Raw genomic sequence first — 18318 nt, forward strand, 5'->3', positions numbered from 1 at the left:
AAAAAGAAAAAAAAAAAAAAGAAAAAAAAATAGTTGACAATATGGCATTCACTGGGTACTTTACCACGGCAAGACACCGTGCTAGCTCCAATTTCCCCTCCACAAAATGAGAATGACAATAAGACTTGAGAAGAACCCGGGCCAGGTGCACTGGCTCCCCCCTGTAATCCTAACACTTTGGGAGGCCGAAGCAGGTGGATCACTTGAGGCCAGGAATTCCAGACCAGACTGGCCAAAATGGCAAAACTGAGTTTCTACTAAAAATACAAAAATTAGCTGGGCATGGTGGTGCATTCCTGTACTCCCAGATACTTGGGAGGCTGAGGCAGAAGAATGGCTTGAACCCGGGAGGTGGAGGTTGCAGTGAGCCGAGATCGCTCCCTTGCACTCCACCCTGGGTGACAGAGCAAGACTCTGTCTCAAAAAAATAAGAAAAGAAGAACCTGCCTGCTAGCACAGTAGAAGCGTGCAGTACATGGTGGACATCCCAAAGGCTGCCAGATTAATAAAACCGGCAACAACAAAACCCAGGATGTTGGACTAGCTTTAAATCTCAGATAACGAGCTGTATTTTAGTACAAGTATGTCCCATGCATTATTTGGGATATAGAATAGTAAAGCATTATTTGTTTATCTGAAATTCAGATTGAGCTAGGTGAACTGCATTTTGTCTGGCAACCCTTACCAACCTGCCCTCGGGAACTCAATCTTCTGGGGGAGGCAAAGGTCAAAATCAGTTATGGTCAACCAAGCATGACAGGCCATGCACACAGTGGCCCTGGGCAGTGTGGGGCAGAGGCCAGGAAGGGGAAGATAAATCAGGGTGGCCCTCATGGAGGAGGGATGGGTACTGAGTCTTCAAGAGGGAGGAGGATGGAAGGGCATTCCAGATGGAGGGGTCTCACTATGAAAGGGATAGAGGTCAGACAGCAGGTGTGGGGACTCACGGTGACAGTGGATGACAGTGGTGGAGGAGAGGCCAGCTCATCACATCCTTGTAGTCCTCGATTAAAAAGTAGGACTGAGGCCGGGCGCGGTGGCTCAAGCCTGTAATCCCAGCACTTTGGGAGGCCGAGGCGGGTGGATCACGAGGTCAAGAGGTCGAGACCATCCTGGTCAACATGGTGAAACCCCGTCTCTGCTAAAAATACAAAAAACTAGCTGGGCGTGGTGGCGCGTGCCTGTAATCCCAGCTACTCAGGAGGCTGAGGCAGGAGAATTGCCTGAGCCCAGGAGGCAGAGGCTGCGGTGAGCCGAGATCGCGCCATTGCACTCCAGCCTGGGTAACAAGAGCGAAACTCCGTCTCAAAAAAAAAAAAAGTAGGACTGAGGCAGGGCAGTGCTCCGTCGGGGGTCCTCAGGGGCCTCTCAGGGAGGGTGGCACAGGACTCAGCCCAGAGGTACCTCCCTGGAAGACAGCGGGCGGGTGACAGGGCCCTCTCCCACCCACTCTCCGTGCGGTCCAGGGCTCCCTGGGAGAGGACGGGGGGTGGGGCGCTGAGAGCCCACCGTGGGCGCTGTGTCTCCACAGGGGAGTGAATGCCCAAACCAAGAACGGTGCCACGCCCCTGTACCTGGCGTGCCAGGAGGGCCACCTGGAGGTGACGCAATACCTGGTGCAGGAGTGCGGCGCGGACCCGCACGCGCGCGCCCACGATGGCATGACCCCGCTGCACGCCGCGGCGCAGATGGGCCACAGCCCAGTCATCGTGTGGCTGGTGAGCTCCGGGCCCGGGCGGGGCGGAGCCGGCAGGGCGGGGCGGGGGGCGGGCGGGGATGGTGACGGGGCGTGGCAGGGCGGGGGCGGGGATTGGGCGGGGCCTGGCGCCCAGCCCCCGCCCCTCTCTCCCCGCCCCTCCCGCCCAGGTGAGCTGCACCGACGTGAGCCTGTCGGAGCAGGATAAAGACGGCGCCACCGCCATGCACTTCGCGGCGAGCCGCGGCCACACCAAGGTGCTCAGCTGGCTGCTGCTGCACGGCGGGGAGATCTCGGCCGACCTGTGGGGCGGGACCCCGCTGCACGACGCCGCTGAGAATGGGGAGCTGGAGGTCAGCGCGGGCCCGGGGTTGGGGCGCGCGCCCTCTGCCGGCACTGCGCTCTCTGCAAGACCCTGCCCGGGCGCGGTGTTCTCGGTTCGCGGCCGTGGCCGGGTCCTCACTGCATGCCCCCACAGTGCTGCCAGATCCTGGTAGTGAACGGCGCGGAGCTGGACGTCCGCGACCGCGACGGGTACACGGCCGCCGACCTGTCGGACTTCAACGGCCACAGCCACTGCACCCGCTACCTGCGCACGGTGGAGAACCTGGTACGACCACTGCACTGCTCCTGTCTCATTCTCTCTTTTCGTGCCCCACCCCAGTGGTGGGTGTCGTCACCCCTTTTACCAAGGAGGACGCTGAGGTTCAGGGACCCCACACGACCTCTCAACCCAGAACCACTGCCTCCTGGGGACTGAGGGAGTAGAGGCACAAAGATTGACAGAAAGAGGACAGGGAAGAATAGGGTCACCTCAAGGGGTAAGGCTGGAGAAATCACAACATATGCCCGATTGGGAACAGGAAGCCTCATTCACCTGCCCATAGACATTAGCTTGGGTATAACTCACAGCCACCCTCTGCAGAAGAGGGTGTAAGTGTCCCATTCCACAGATGGATAAACTGAGTCTGCGGGGCACCAAGATCACATCACCAATAAATGGTAGAGTGGAGAACCTGCCTCCAATGGCCTGGCCAGCAGCCACCCCTCAGCCATGGCACTGTACATTTGCTGACCTCATGGCTGCTTCATAACTGGAAACCCATGGTACTCTTTTTAAATTATTTTATTATAGTGAGACAGCCATGAAGTGACCCACTGGGATTTGATCTCAGCTGTGGGTGTCTCGAAGTGTAGGGTGCCGCACCATCTGGTACAATGCCTACTTAGAGGCAATGGACAGGAAAGAGAGTGGGCCTCGCAGGCGACCACACAAGGATATGGACCAGCTCCTGGCCGTGGAGGGGCTGCAAGTGAGGCCCGGAGGGGAGGAGGCAGATGGTTCGTGCCCTGAGCAGCATCCGTCCATCTGCCCTGGTTGCCAACACAGGGGAATGGTCCAGACTCTGGGGGCTGCAGAGAACAGCAAGGCCCAGAGGCCAGAGGCTGCAGGTGGAGCACAATGGCGCGATCTTGGCGCCTGAGGATGAACTTCCCCCAAGAAAGAGGCTCCAGAAGAGAATGAGTGTCCCAGCATGTAGTGAGCACTCTGTCACTAGGGTATACAAGCAGGGATGGACACTGGGAAGGGCATTTCTACATCCATGATGAGTTCCCTCCAGCTAAGAGAGTCTGTGACTCTGTTCAGGGACTGTGGGGGGTGGCATCAGAGCCCAGGGCATGTGAAGGGCCTCCCTGGATGCAGCTGCTAGCAGTCATAGGACAGCAAACACCATTCACTGGACTCTGACTTAGGCAGGTACCCTGCCAAGTGCCTTAAAGGTGTCATCTCAGTTACTCTTTACAGTACGTTAAAAAAAATGGTTGACAGGCTGGGCGAGGTGGCTCGTGCCTATAATCCCTGCACTTTAGGAGGCTGAGAGGCAGGCAGATCACCTGAGGTCAGGAGTTCCAGACTAGCCTGACCAACATGGAGAAACCCCGCCTCTACTAAAAATATGAAATTAAGGCCGGGCGCGGTGGCTCAAGCCTGTAATCCCAGCACTTTGGGAGGCCAAGGTGGGTGGATCACAAGGTCAAGAGATCGAGACCATCCTGGTCAACATGGTGAAACTCCTTCTCTACTAAAAATACAAAAAATTAGCTGGGCACGGTGGTGAGTGTCTGTAATCCCAGCTACTCGGGAGGCTGAGGCAGGAGAATTGCTTGAACTCAGGAGGCGGAGGTTGCGGTGAGCCGAGATCGCGCCGTTGCACTCCAGCCTGGGTAACAAGAGCGAAACTCTGTCTCAAAAAAAAAAAAAAAAAAAAAAAAAAAATGAAATTAGCCAGGTGTGGTGAGGCATGCCTGTAGTCCCAGCTGCTTGGGAGGATGAAGCAGGAGAATCACCTGAACCTGGGAGACGGAGGTTGTGGTGAGCCAAGATCGCGCCATTGTGCTCCAGCCTGGGCAACAAGAGCAAAACTCTCTCAAAAAAAATAAAATAATAGTTGACAGGCTGGGCACAGTGGCTCATGCCTGTAATACCTGCACTTTGGGAGGCCAAGGCCAGTGGATCACCTGAGGTCAGGAGCTTGAGACCAGTCTGGCCAACATGATAAAACCCCATCTCTACTAAATGTACAAAAATTAGCTGGGTGTGGTGGTGGGTGTCTTTAATCCCAACTACTCAGGAGGTTGAGCCAGGAAAATCGCTTGAACCCAGGAGGTGGAGGTTGCAGTGAGCGGAGATTGCACCACTGCAGTCCAGTCTGGGCAACAAGAATGAGACTCTGTCTCAAAAAAAAAAAAAAAAATAGTTGACAATATGGTGTGTACTTCGTGCCACATCCTGGAGTTCAGCAGGACCGGTAATGCCATTATCCCCATTTGCAGATAAAGAAACTTAGGCACAAAAAGCATAGGTGACCCGGGATGACATAGCTAGTAAGTGGGGGAGGGGAAGTTTGAAGCCACTGCCCCAGGCTGCCGAGCTGGGATCCCAGCCTCTTATCTGCTGCCCACGGGGGTCAGGGCTGGGTACCCTCTGCACCTATTGCTGTTGGCCAGGTAAAGAGCACCTTTGGGTGCTTCCCAAGCCACCTGCTGTGACTCCCCCTGACTCCTGGGATAGGCAGCAGGGCCTGGTCCCCTGGACTGAGTGGGGTGTGGGTGCCCTGGTCCCCTCACCCAAGCAGGCCCAACTGCGGCAGTGACAGATCCAAGCCACAGAAGATGCTGGCCCAGAAAAGGCACACACTCCCACAGAGCCCCTAATTACGGGGCCAATGAGCGCGGCCGCTGAGCTGTTACCTGGTGCCAGGCCTGCCTCTCTCTCCCAGGGGGCCTGTGACACTTCTTAGGCAGGGAGGGGGCACGGGGCAAGGAGGCGCAGGCCTGGGCAGGAGGCAGCGGAACAAGCAGGCTTGTCGGCAGCTGAGGCAGCATGGGCAATGTAAGCAGGACCCCCACCCCAGCCCCCTCTGCACCGGGAGGGGGCAGGCCTGTGGTCAGACGCACACACCGGGTGGGGCGGGGGTAATGGCAGCTTGCCCATCCCCGCTCAGCTGACCACCCAGGCCCCACCCTTACCCTAAGGGCTCCATCAGGAGACAGGCCGGGCTGGTGTTAGGAGTCTTCCTCAGGTCCCAGGTCGGGCCAGGAGAGCCGGCTTGGTAGCCAGGTAACCGGAGGTGGGCCTGTGCTGTGCCCGTCCCCACAGAACTACTGGAGCCAAGGCCCTCTGCCGATCTGCCGACTGCCGACTGCCGATAGTGAGACAGAAGGCCAATCTCCTGGTAGTTTTCCCCTTGGGGTGCAGCCCAAGGCCCCCTCCTCATCAATCTCTCCACCCTCCTAATCAGTGAGGAGCCAGCGGAGGGAGTTTCCCAGGAACCTGGTCCTACTGCCTGGCGGGGCTAGGCTCAAATCTTAACCTGGAGGAAGCTGAGACCCTCTAGTGATGGGGAAGGGACCCTGGAGAGGGGTGTGGCTTGGCCAAGATCCCACAGTGAAGGCATGGCTGAGTGTGACCTTGGTCTGGAGGGCGACCTGTCTTGGGGTGCACTGGCCCTCATGGCCTCCCTGCCTCCCCTTCAGAGCGTGGAGCACCGTGTGCTGTCCCGGGATCCCTCTGCCGAGCTGGAGGCGAAGCAGCTGGACTCAGGCATGTCCTCACCCAACACCACCGTGTCGGTCCAGCCGCTGAACTTTGACCTCGGCTCACCCACCAGCACCCTTTCCAACTACGACTCCTGCTCCTCCAGCCACTCCAGCATCAAAGGCCAGCGCCCTCCTCGCAGTGAGTGTGCCCTGGAGGTAGAGGGGGAGGGAGGGGAGACAGAAGCCAGACTACTGGGCTGTGAGAGCTGGCCTTAGGCCACCTGCAACGGCCAATATCCGAGTTTACCCCCATTGCCTGCTCTTAAACATGGGGAGGAGACCCCTTCGGGTGAGAGACAGATGTCACTCATGCTTGTGTCTGCTTATCACAAACATACATGTACATCCACATGTACTCTCCCCACCCACAAAATCCACGTGTCCCACCCAGCATTCATTATTCTCAGCTACTCACACACAAAAGTGCACATTGTACATACAACATACAGATATGAACATAAACAAAGAGCCATGCAAATATCTGCACGTACCCACCTTACACACAAGCTCACGATGCTCTATTTCCATACTCCAGATGTGCACACACACACGACCGTGTCCACAGAGCAATGCACACACATTCAAACATCCACAGACACACAGTCACCTAGGCAGAAGGCGGGTGAGTGTGTACACACACCCTGACCGCGCCCTGAGCATGGGCGTCCGTCCACTTGCAGTGCCTGCTTCATGCCGCCAGATGGTGGCCTGCAGAGCCAGCAGGGGTGCCCTGAAAAGATTGGGTGTGGCAGTCCATATTCCCAAGGAGCCCACCGACCCTTCCAGGTAGCCCTGCCCTCTAGACACACCCAAAGCCCCCAGTGCTTCCCCTCCAAACCGGAGCACCTGGTTTTCCAAGTAAGTGCTGGACGAGGCAGGGCAGGGCCAGAGAGAGGAAACCCAGTACTGCCAGGGGCCACAGCAGGTGTACCAAGTGGTGCCCCGGAGCCCGCCATGTCCCTCGGCAAGTTGTTTCCAGGTGGCAGACTCTCCGTCTTGGGGGACAGCCTGGCTGCATGCTCCCAAATCTGGCCCTTCCTCCTGCCTCTCCAGGGCTTTCCAGCGCCAGAGCTGCAGACATACAGAGCTACATGGACATGCTGAACCCGGAGCTGGGTCTGCCTCGGGGCACGATTGGCAAACCCACACCCCCACCACCTCCACCCAGCTTCCCCCCGCCACCCCCGCCCCCAGGCACCCAACTGCCCCCACCCCCACCTGGCTACCCAGCTCCCAAGCCTCCTGTGGGACCACAGGCAGCTGACATCTACATGCAGACCAAGAGCAAACTCCGCCACGTGGAGACAGAGGCCCTCAAGAAGGAGGTAGTGAGCCCTCACCTCCTGCCTGCCTCCCAGCAGGGGGACTGGGCTGATGGGGGCCGCTGAGGCCAAAGGCCTGGCCTCATAGTGGGCATAGGGTGGGGGTCCCTGTGTCCATGGCATGTTCAAGAGTCAAAGCTCCTGGTAATTCCAACTGGGGATCAGGGCTGGACACTGGACCAGGAAGAGAGTAAGACCAGGTCGCCGCCCTCAATGGGAGCTGGGAAGTGAAGGTCCAGACAGCTGTACCTCACCAAGAACTGGGCCTTTGCCACCTCTTGCACAGAGTGGCCGGGTTGTCATGGAGTTGACAGAGAATGCATATAGACTGCCCCTCCCCAAACACGCACATTCCCACAGCCCCAGGCTCTGTTGGAGAGTGGTACCCAAGGGAGGTGGTTGCCAGGTGGAAGGTGCCGGTGGCATGGCTGTGAAGGGGAGGGCTGGGAGGAAGGTGGAGGGAAGGTGAGCGGGCACTAGCAGGGTCGGGCGCCCAGTGGCGGTGGGGGCTGGGAAGGAGGGGAAGCCGCAGCTGGTTCCAGTTTAGGGCTTGGGCTCTGTGCAGAGAGGATCAGGCCTGAGGTGGGAGCCCCGGAGGGAAGCGAGCCTGTGTGGAGGGGATGAGGCCAGGGTGGGCAGGTGGAATGTGAGACGCCTAGTGACATCTGGGCCTGCAGGCCCCTGGCTGAGGCTCTGGAGCAGGGCTGGGGGCAAAGGTCTGGTCTGAGCAGTTTTGGAAGTCCTGGGCAGGGAGACCTGGGAAACTCTGGCGTTCTGGCCACAGGAACGTGGCAAGGCTAGTCTGAGAGGTTAGGGGACAGCCTGAGGTCGCAGGTGGCCAGATGTGGTGTGACAGCCCCCTGGGGTTCTGCTAGAGCTTGGGACCTTGCAGCTCTCTCTTAAGCCCAAGGCAAGCCACATCAGGGCCAGTTTATATGAGGTGACCCAAGTCACAAGGCCAGTGGGAAAGGGAGACATGGGAGGGACACTGAACTTCCAGGGCAGCTCTAGCAGCCACCCTCTTTGTGCCACCTTAGATCAAGCTCCCACAGTGGCTTCCCCTTTCATCTCTGGGCGGCAGAGAGGGCCAGGCAGGTAGGGCTTCGAGTGCCCTGGAATCCCTGAGCTCCCAGCCCAGCCTGTGGGCCCCACCCAAAGCCAGGGGACAGGTGGCCCAGCCAGTGCCCACTCTCCACCGCTGAGCCCAAGTGCCGGGTCTGCGTGTGTCCCTCCTGGCTGTGTGCGTGCTGGGCCGCAGGCGCCAGGGCCGGGCCGGGCCGCTCCACAAAGGGCTCTTTGTGTGACCGCGGCGCCCCCCGCGCGGGTGCCTGACCGCGGGCGGGAGCAGGGTCGTGGCGTCGGAGCCTCCGGGCTGCAGGGGGCGCGGAGCGGGCGGGCTGGCCCAGAAAACAAATCCCGCGGTGTCGCCTTTCCTGCAACGTGAGCCAGGTCGGGCGGGGTGGAGAGTCTGAGGCCACCGCCGGGCCGCACGGGCTGGAGGGTGGGGCAGGGGACAGCCCCCACCAGGTCACTGCGTCTTGGGCTGGGCCGCCTAACTCTCGCTGAGCTGAGCCTAGTGGGGGGCAGCTGCGACAGGGCGGGAAGTCTCGCTGTCACCTGACCCCGCCTTGTGGCCCCTGAAACCCGAGGTTTGAGCGCGGGTGTCGGTGTCGCTTTCGTGGATGGCGATGGTTTCCAGATGCAAGAGGGGAAGGGTGGGGACGCGACCCAGAGCCCCCTCTGCCCAGTCAGCCTTCTCCTATCTCGGGCAGGAATGAAGGTGGGGACTCAGCTCCCAGTTTAGGGAGAGGCGCAGGGGGCGGGGCCACATCTGGGCGGGGGCGGGCGCGGAGCGGCGGCCAGGTGTGGCAGAGTAGTTGGCGCCCCCGTAGCATCCGCGACGGCTGGGGGGGGGGGGGTCGGCCTGGGATTGGCGGGCCCCGGGTGATGTCAGGCCGTCCGAGCCTGTGCGCGGGCGGCGCGGACCGGCTGTAACCTGAGAGGAAGGATCAGGTAACGCAGGTGTCGGGTCCTGCCGCCCCCACCGCCAGGTGCACAGCGGGGGCCACCAGCACTGTGGCAGGTAGGAGCAGCCCCCGACGGGCACCTGGGGTCCGGGGCAAGCCGGAGCCTCGGAGGGCATAGGCTCTGTAGGGGGCTCCCGCCTAGCCAGGATCCCTGACAGACCCGCAGTCTGTCTGGCAGCCGAGAGCGGGGTGTGGGCAAGGCACTAATGCAGGCTAAGCTGAGAGGTGCCCCTTCTCCAGCTCCCTCTGGCGTCGGGGCTGAGCCACCCCGCCCCTGGGCCCGCCCCTTCTGGCCTCTCTGGGGGCCCCTGTGCCCCTTGGCCGGCTCCCAGAACCTCTCCCTGTAGGGCGGAGCCTGCCCTTCCATCGAGGCCCCCGTGACCCTCGCCCTGTGCCCGCCCTGAGAACAGGGGGTCTAGGAAGGCAGCCGCCGCACCCCTTGAAGGCCGCTGGCCGCGAGTCCCCGGGAGGTGAAAAGCTGGGTGGGGAGGCGTGGGGGGCGCCTACCGGGCAGGTGCCCGAAGCCCACTGGCCACTGTCTTCCCGCAGCCGAGCTCCTGCGACGGCCACGACGGGCTGCGGAGGCAGGACTCCGGCCGTAAGCCCCGCGCCTTCAGCAAGCAGACCAGCACGGGGGACTACTACCGGCAGCTGAGCCGCGGCCCCGGGGAGACGCTGGCTGCACGCCCGGGCATGGCGCACAGCGAGGAGGTGCGTGCCCGCCAGCCCGTGCCCGCCGGCTGCCGGCGCCCCGGCCCTGCCGCCTGCGGCTCACTCGAAGGCCCCTCCGCTCCCCCGCAGGCGGCGTTGCTCCCCGGGAACCACGTTCCTAATGGCTGCGCCGCTGACCCTAAGGCGTCCAGGGAGCTACCGCCGCCGCCCCCGCCGCCGCCGCCCCTGCCCGAGGCCGCGAGTTCACTGCCACCCGCCCCACCTCTGCCCCTCGAGGGCGCTGGCCCTGGCTGCGGGCAGCGCCGCTCCTCCTCGTCCACCGGCAGTGAGTAGGGGCGGGTTGAGGGGTGGGGGGCGGCGCTAGCCCTGAACGGGGAGGGAAATCTAGACACCGCCCCCTCCCCAGCTGCCACTGCCCTGTCCTTCCTCATCTTGCTCTTCCTGCCAGCCCCTACCCCATTGAGTACTTGACCCTAAAGGGAGGACTCTGGGTTGTTTGAAGTCCTGCCAGAGCAGGATGGGCTGTGCAGCCTGGGGCAGGTCCCCTGCCGCCTCTTGGCCTGCCTCCCCTTGGCCTGCCTCCCACTGGCTAGAAAGGGCCTCCCAGCTCTGGCGGCTGGCATTTGGGTTGAGCTGGTGCTGGAGGGACACTTGAAGTAGAACCAGCTTCAGAGAGGCCCCACGCCGCCCGTCTCCTGTCCGGTCTGTGCTGAACCTCTCTTCCTCTCCCCACCTCTTTCTCTTGTCCTTCCAGGTAGCACAGACCTGAGCCCTTCTTAGATATGTCAAGAACTCATCCTAGCCAGTTCCTGCCAGGGTCCCTGGGCCAGCAAGGGCCTGGCTATGGGGGCAAAGCTAGAGACCCACCATGTTTTCCCCTCCCTCCCCAGTGACTTCCCTAGGCATCCTTTTTTCTCGAACTCCAGACCTCAAGGTGATCTGCCCACCTGGGCCTCCCAAAGTGCTGGGATTACAGGTGTGAGCCACCGTACCCAGCCCCAGGCATCCTTTTGTTAAGAGCTAGACTGGTGCAGGATTCCTGGGCTGCTTCTCTGTAGGGTGGAACAGTGTCCCTCTGCCAGACCACCTAGAAGGCCCAGGACAGGATGGCTGGGTGTGATGCTCCCATCCCAGCTTGGCTGGAGTGCCTTCCTCACCCAGCCACTCAGGGCAGAGATCACGCTTAGTGGCACCCCCCCCAAAGCTTCATCTCCCTGACTAGGAGTGCAGAGCAGAGCCAGGCCCCCCAGGGTTCCTGTGGAGTCCCAGCCCCTGCAGACTGGAGCGCATGGAGGTGTGCCCAGCACCTGCCCAGCCCCCTCCTCCTTCCCTCCACAGCCTGCAGCAGGGCTGAAGCTAAGGACAGAAAAATATACTCTGAGTTTCCCCCAGACACCCCCACCCAGCACAGCCCGGGCTGGGTGCCCTATCCCAACCCCGTGCCAAGGTGGAGGCCCTTGCTAGGGGCTAGGGCCAGTGGTGGCCCTGCCAGCCCTCAGCAGCACCCACCAAGCTGGGAACTCGATGGACCACCCTTGTGGGGCCCCAGAGCAGCTCGAGCCAGGGTCAGATGGGCAGCAAAGCTCCTCCTCTCTTCTCCGCTTCCCCCCTCCTGCTCTCCCTGGCCTGCTCCCTGTCCCCTGCTGTCCCAGTCTCATCCTGGCCCCCTCTCCCTCCTAACTCCACTGTCACTTCTCTCCTCTCCGTTCCTAGAAGTGAGAGTCCTGAGGCACAGGAAGAGTGAGTAGCTGCGCGGCTCCTGGCTGAGGCTGAGGCGTGGGATGGGGGGAAGAGCAGGAAAAGCAAGCAGGAGGGGCCCAGACTTGAAAGGGCAGGGGCAGGGGGCTAGCAGGCCAGAGAGCCTCGAGACACAGGTGGAGCCTGGCATCTCCTACCTATGCTTATGCCCACATATGCACCCAAGCGTTCTACACCTGGCTGATGGTTTTGCCTAAATAAATGAGCCCGCCACACTGATTTTCCCTTCATCTTCCTCTTCTCCTCCCTGTGACTGCACTCTGGGATCCCCAGCCTGGGAATCCAAGAGCTGTCAGCCCATTTTGTTCCTCCCTCCCAGACCTGACCCCTTCCTGGGAGCTCAAGAGACCTCTCTCTCCAAATCACTATTCACCTCTTCCACCTGAGCCGGAAAATGCAAACTCTGCCCTGGGGATTTGCATGTTACCCACCTGCCCTTCTTCCTGGGTGCCTCCCGTAGCTTTAGTAAGGGCTCTGCTTTCCTGGGCCTCTAGAGCTGAGCTGCGCTTTGCCATAAATACGCTCCTGGCTTGCAGCCAATGTGTCCGCTTGCGCGTCTGTGTGTGGGTGTGGGAGAGAGAGAGGGGACCAGCTGGGTACTGGCACTCCAGGGTCCAGACTCTGTATGTCCTTGGAGGCCCCAGTTGACTTAGTTCAAGGGTCACTGAGGCTTTGCTGATGTAGGGACAGGGTCAGAGGGAGGCTCCACCCCAGCTGGGCTGAGCCAGGGAACCTGGGACAAAGGTCGGGTGGCTGACTCCAGGTAGCGTTTTAGAGCTGGACAGTCAGTGTCTGGGTGGAGACATATGCTAGAGTCGGCAAGGCCAGCCCAGGAGCCACCATGAATTCCCAGGGGCCTCCAGGCGGGGGCCCTCCACCCTGTGAGTAAGCTGGGGAGGACCATGGGATTGCCACAGCTGGGGAACCAAGGGCCTGCTCTGCGGGCCCTGAAAGCTGGCTGCGGGACCCGGGATCTGGAGAGCTGCCCGCTGGGCCTGAGGATGGGCACCCAGCCCATCCTGGCTTGGAAAGGGGGCTGCAGAGGGGCGGGTGAGGAGTGGCAGGGGTGCAGCCCTACCCTGGCCAGTCCTCATCTCCTGCCTCCACATAGGCACCAAGTCTTTCAACATGATGTCCCCGACGGGCGACAACTCGGAGCTACTGGCTGAGATTAAGGCAGGCAAGAGCCTGAAGCCGACGCCGCAGAGCAAGGGGCTGACCACAGTGTTCTCAGGCAGCGGGCAGCCGGCCTCCCAGGTAGGCAGGCCCGGCAGGAGCCTGCGACCGGGGTTCCCTGGCCCCAGGCCACTGGGCGCTCAGCCCCACCGCTTCTCCCTGCAGCCCGACTCGACGCTGCCACCTGTGTCACCTGCACCATCACCAGCCCGGAGCCCCACACCGCCAGCTGCAGGTTTTCAGCCGCTGCTCAATGGAAGCTTGGTTCCGGTGCCACCCACTACCCCTGCGCCTGGTGTGCAGCTGGACGTGGAGGCGCTCATCCCTACCCACGATGAGCAGGGCCGGCCCATCCCTGAGTGGAAGCGCCAGGTGATGGTCCGCAAGCTGCAGCTGAAGATGCAGGAGGAAGAGGAGCAGAGGCGGAAGGTGGGTGGGGCGGGCCCAGGGATTCCTGGGGTCTGCATTCGGATGCACAGCCCATCTCCCATGCCACCTCCAACTTGGGACCTCCCATTTTTTTCTCTTATTTTTATTATCTTTTTTTTGAATTGGAGTCTCACTCTATCACCTAGACTGGACTGCAGTGGTATAATCTTGGTTCACTGCAACCTCTGCCTCCTGGGTTCAAGAGATTCTCCTGCCTCAGCCTCCTGGATAGCTGGGATTACAGACACATGCCACCACACCCAGCTAATTTTTTTATATTTTTAGTAGAGATGGGGCTTCACCATGTTGGCCAGGCTGGTCTTAAACTCCTGACCTCAGGTGATGCCCCTGTCTCGACCTCCCAAAGTTCTGGGATTACAGGTGTGAGCCACCGAGCCCGGCCACTTTGGGGAAAGCAGGGTGACAGGACCCCTATTCGGGGCTTGTCCCAGTCTCCACATGCACCCCCAGCAACCTGTCCTTGGAGGTGAGACGGCAGCCTTTCTCAGACTCTCCTTCCCCTGCCCAGCCCCTGGCAGCTGGTTAAAAGGCCTTTTCGGATTCTGGCAGTCTGGGCTGGGCTGAGGCTCTGCATTTCTATCCAGCTCCTGGGTAAAACTGCTGATGACGCTGGTCCAGGGACCACACTGAATAGCCAAGAGGGCTTTGGTCTCAGTCTTAGGGACCTGGGCTCTATCGCTGCACTGCTGCCTTCCAGCTGCCAACACTGAGCTTCATCCAGCCTGTTTCCTTCTCTGTAAGGTGGGCTGATCAGCACCAGCCGGCAGGATGAGTCCTCTTATTCATCTACAACTGTTCTGCCAGTGTCATTTCTTTTTATTTTTGGTTTTGTTTTCTTTTTTTTTTTTTTTTTTGAGACGGAGTTTCGCTCTTGTTGCCCAGGCTGGAGTGCAATGGCGACATCTCGGCTCACCGCAACCTCCGCCTCCTGGGTTCAGGCAATTCTCCTGCCTCAACCTCCTGAGTAGCTGGGATTACAGGCACGCACCACCACACCCGGCTAGTTTTTTGTATTTTTAGTAGAGACGGGGTTTCACCATGTTGACCAGGATGGTCTCGATCTCCTGACCTCGTGATCCACTCGCCTCGGCCTCCCAAAGTGCTGGGATTACAGGCTTGAGCCATCGCACCCAGCCCTTATTTTTGGTTTTGTTTTTGTTGTTGTTGTTGTTGTTGTTTTTGAGACAGGGTCTCACTCTGTCAATGAGGCTGGAGTACAGTGGTGGGATCTCTGCTCTCGGAAACCTCCGCCTCCCAGGTTCAAGCGATTCTCCCATCTCAGCCTCTCGAGTATCTGGGACTACAGGTGCAAGCCATCATGCCCAGCTAATTTTTGTATTTGTAGTAGAGACGGGGTTTCTCCATGTTGGCCAGGCTGGTCTTGAACTCCTGACCTCAGGTGATCCTCCCACCTTGGCCTCCCAAAGTGCTGGGATTATAGGCGTGAGCCACCACACCTGGCCCCCGAGTGCCATTTATGTGTCCTACACACTGTTGTAGCCTCTGGGGATTCATGGTGAACACATCAAGGCCTGCTCTAAGGTGGCTGCGGATATGTGTGCAAGTCATCAGGAACTCAAAATGGGGCAGTGTGGGAGAGTGGGTGGTGATGGAGAGAAGTGCCAGGGCTGATGCCACACAGCCAGCTGCAATAATGGGGAATGCAGGGGACTGGGGCAGCCCTAACCAGCCACCTGATACGTGGGCTGGGGGCTGTGTTAGGGAAAGAGGAGGTGATGTCTAAGGTGAGACTTGGCAGATAAGCGAGAAATGGCCAGGAGGAGAGTGGGCTGAAGAGCAGCAAGGACAGGGCAGTCTGGAAGTGAGAGTGGATGTGACCCTGATTCCTGGGGGAAGGGAGTTGCTGAGCTGGAGAGAAGGTGGGGGCCAGGTTACCAAGGCCTGGCCGGCAGCCCAGAGGAGAACCGACTGTCTCTTGGAGGAGTGGGGAGCCCAGTGGGGTGAGTGTTAAGCAGGGAAGAGGCGGCTTCCTATTTCTATGTGGGGAGTGGATCCCATAGGGTCAAGATGAACTGGGGCCTCCGTGGAGATGACGGCAGGCCCGGGGGGAAACTGGACTTCAGAGGTGGAGAAAAGCGAACAAATGAGAATATAGGGTGCCCAGCCATCCAGCAGGACGAAGGGTGGGTGGCTCAGTGGAAGCTGCAGCTGTAGCCTCTCTAAGCGTGGAGTGACCTCTCATTCTGCACTTAAAACATTGCCCACAGGGACCAGGAAGGCTTGGGCCACAGGAGAGCTTGCGAAGGGGTCGTGGGTCTGGGAGGAGAGGCCTCACCATAGTTGCTATCTGATGGGACTGGGGAGGGCCACCGCGCCTCTCAGCTTCAACGCCTTTTGCATGTTCCTTGGGTGGTGTAATGAGCGACCAACCCAGGCGTGGAGACCCCGTCTGCCGGTCTGTCCTCCTTGCCGCCGCAGCAGCGACCAACGACCGGCTGTGGCCCTCGCCAGCGACCAAAGTGGACACTGCCAGAGCCCAGAGCGGCGGCCCGGGCTGAAACCTCGCCGCAGCGTCACCCCCTCGCCGGCCAGACGCGGCCCCTCCCTGCAGACGCAGCCCGGCGGAGCCATTACACCACCTAGGACATGCAAAAGGTTCCTGGCGCAACGGCGAGAGCTGGGCCAGAGGCAGACGCGCCTCCCTCCCCTCTCTTGTCTTCCCCGCCTTAGCTGACGGCCGCCAGCTCATGCTGCTACCCCCGCGAGGGCTGGAGGTACTCCCGCGAGCACAACGCCATCCTCGGGCCCTTCGGCGAGCTCATGACGGAGGCCGACATCCTCCGCATCGAGCAGCAAATCGAGAACCTGCAGGTGCTGCACAAGGCGAAGAAGCTGGAGGAGCGCCTGGAGCAGCTGGAGCTGGAGCTGGAGCAGCTGCTGCCAGTCTCAGCCGCCCTGTCGGCGCCGCGCTTCACTGTCGATCCGCGCCGCATGCACGGCCGCGCCGCCAGCCTGCCCGCCTGGTGCAGCAAGATTTCCACCCTGCTCAAGAGCATGGCCACGCTGCTGGCCACGCTGGGCGGCCGGCCCGCGCACCTGGCGGACCTGCTGACAGCGGACACGGGCCAGCCCCTGGCGCCGCTGCCTGACGCGCCCTGGCGGCCCGGGCCGCAGTGTCTGGGCCGCTCGCATTCGCTCAGCTGGTGCCGCGAGGCCGTGGCGCGCGAGATCCTCGAGTGCGGCGTTTCGGTAAAGCATCTCCGCGCCACCTACGAGCTGCGCGCGCGGGGCTCGGCGCCCGCGCGCTGTCCGCGCAGCAAGCCCCCGCAGTCTGCCGGCGCCCCAGGCCGTGAGCCCATCCTGGAGGAGGACTACGTGGCAGCCGGCTCCAGCCAGCCCAGCGCAGTCGCTGCCGCCGCCCACGGCCCGCTGGCCGACTGGGAGCCCTTGGGCGCCCTGGGCCCTCCCGAGGCGCAGGATCGCCAGGCGGCGCTGCCTGAGCCCGAGGAGTTGGCACGCCGGCCGCCGCTCTGCACCGAGCTGCGTGGCGTCCAGGACTATCTCGACCTGCGCAAGGAGCGCATCGTCTACCTCTTCCTGGAGCACTGGCGCCGCTGGGCCTTCCGCGGCCCGGGCCGCCGCGCCCAGGGGCGCCTACGCAGACTGCTGCCCCGTGTGGTGGCCACCGGTGCCGGCCCGGGGCTGGAGGCCGCGGACGCCGCAGATAACCCCCGGCCGCCGGCGAGCAACAGGGTGGCCCGCGGCCCTGATGAGCGGCTGCGGCAGCTGCTGAGGCAGCGGCAGGCGGTGGGCAAGCTGCTGGGCCACTGGCGGAGCCTGCTGAGGCGCGTGCCGGCAAGCCCGGGCCTGGCGCACGGCCTGTACTGGCCCCAGCACTTCCTGCCGCCCCTGGACGGCGGCGCACCGCCGAGCTACGACAGCCTCACGCTCGACCTCTTCATGCTCGGCTACTTTCAGCTGCTGGAGATGGGCCTGAGCCGCGAGGAGCGCAAGTTCCGCCACCTGCTGTGCTACGAGATGTTCGACCGGCTGGGCAGCCACCCGTGGGAGCGCATCCGCCTCTTCCACCGTGTGGTGCTGGAGGAAGTGGAGGCCGGCCTGCGCAGCTGGAGCGATGGCTTCGAGGACCTCAGGCACCGGTTCTTCGGAGACGGCCTGGAGGCTGAGCCGGCCCCCGAAGAACAGGCGAGGAAAAAGGAAGAGAAGGAGAAAGAACAGGAGCGGTCGGAAGAAGCCGCCCCAGTTCAGACTGGGGACCCACCCGAGAGGCAGCCCGAGGCCCCTGCCGCTGCCCCGCAGCCGCCGCCCCCGCCTGCCGCGCCTCCCCCGACCTCAGACTCTCCTGGATCCGAAGGCCCCACCGAAGACCCCTTGGAACTGCTGTCTGAGATGGGCGAGTTCAGCAACGAGGATATTTGCCGCTACATCGACCGCAGCTTCTCCTTCTGGAAGGAGAAGGAGGCAGAGCTATTTGACATCTGAGCAGCGGAATTTGGAATTCGCAGTTCACCCTCTAGCATCTTAACCTGTGCCTGGACCTCTGTCTGATGCCCTCTGGAGGCTGGCAGCAGCAGGAAGAACCCCGGATGGTGACCTTGAACCGCCCAGAGGGCCCAGGACCAGGCTGCCTCAGCCTCTGAGGTCCCTTCGTGGCAGGATGTGGGGGGTTGGCCGGATAGGCAGGTCATGCACGAAACAAACCAGGTGTCCCCCTCTGGGACCCTGGCCTTGCTGGGCTCTGTGGAACCAGGCAGCAAAGGAAGCCCCTCTGAGTGAGGGCTGCGGGTCCCCCTTGCGGCAGTGTGGTCTCCTCTCTGGTTTTCCACTGCAGTTCACAGCTACCTCCTTGGCTGAGGTCAAGGGAGCCACGTGTGCAGTGTTGTCTGTGAAGTGTGCAGTGTACAGACCCTCTGTTCTCCCGTAACATTCAGGAAATAAAAAAACTCTTTGCCGTAAACTGCCTACATTGGACAGCACACCTGCCCTCGATGTCATTGCAGCCCCTGATTTAGAGCAGGTGTTCACTCCGCTGGGAAGAGGGCAAGCATGAGCAAGGTCCTTTGCAGGGGAGCCACGGGCAGCCTGAGACTCCCTGAGCAAAGAGGATGGTGGGGGCCCGCATCTTCATCTGCCC

The 18318-nt window shown here is 61.3% G+C and overlaps 1 protein-coding gene across 11 annotated transcripts in view; it reads left to right on the forward strand.

Annotated features, from left to right (window-relative positions):
• Nucleotides 1-18318, forward strand: part of ESPN (espin) — a 37266-nt gene that overhangs the window by 16569 nt on the left and 2379 nt on the right. The window contains exons 3-13 of one of the 11 annotated variants that reach the window (XM_039473723.2): nucleotides 1532-1718; nucleotides 1867-2049; nucleotides 2175-2306; nucleotides 5735-5936; nucleotides 6851-7122; nucleotides 9696-9857; nucleotides 9948-10143; nucleotides 11532-11558; nucleotides 12688-12833; nucleotides 12918-13181; nucleotides 15894-18141. In XM_039473723.2, coding sequence (XP_039329657.2) covers nucleotides 1532-1718; nucleotides 1867-2049; nucleotides 2175-2306; nucleotides 5735-5936; nucleotides 6851-7122; nucleotides 9696-9857; nucleotides 9948-10143; nucleotides 11532-11558; nucleotides 12688-12833; nucleotides 12918-13181; nucleotides 15894-17666 — 3544 coding nt within the window. In that variant the 3' untranslated portion in view covers nucleotides 17667-18141. The other 10 variants (XR_012512304.1, XM_039473727.2, XM_074379986.1 and 7 more) reach the window with 10 other exon arrangements.

Source organism: Saimiri boliviensis, chromosome 11, assembly GCF_048565385.1.
Source record: "Saimiri boliviensis isolate mSaiBol1 chromosome 11, mSaiBol1.pri, whole genome shotgun sequence".
Lineage (NCBI taxonomy): Eukaryota > Metazoa > Chordata > Mammalia > Primates > Cebidae > Saimiri > Saimiri boliviensis.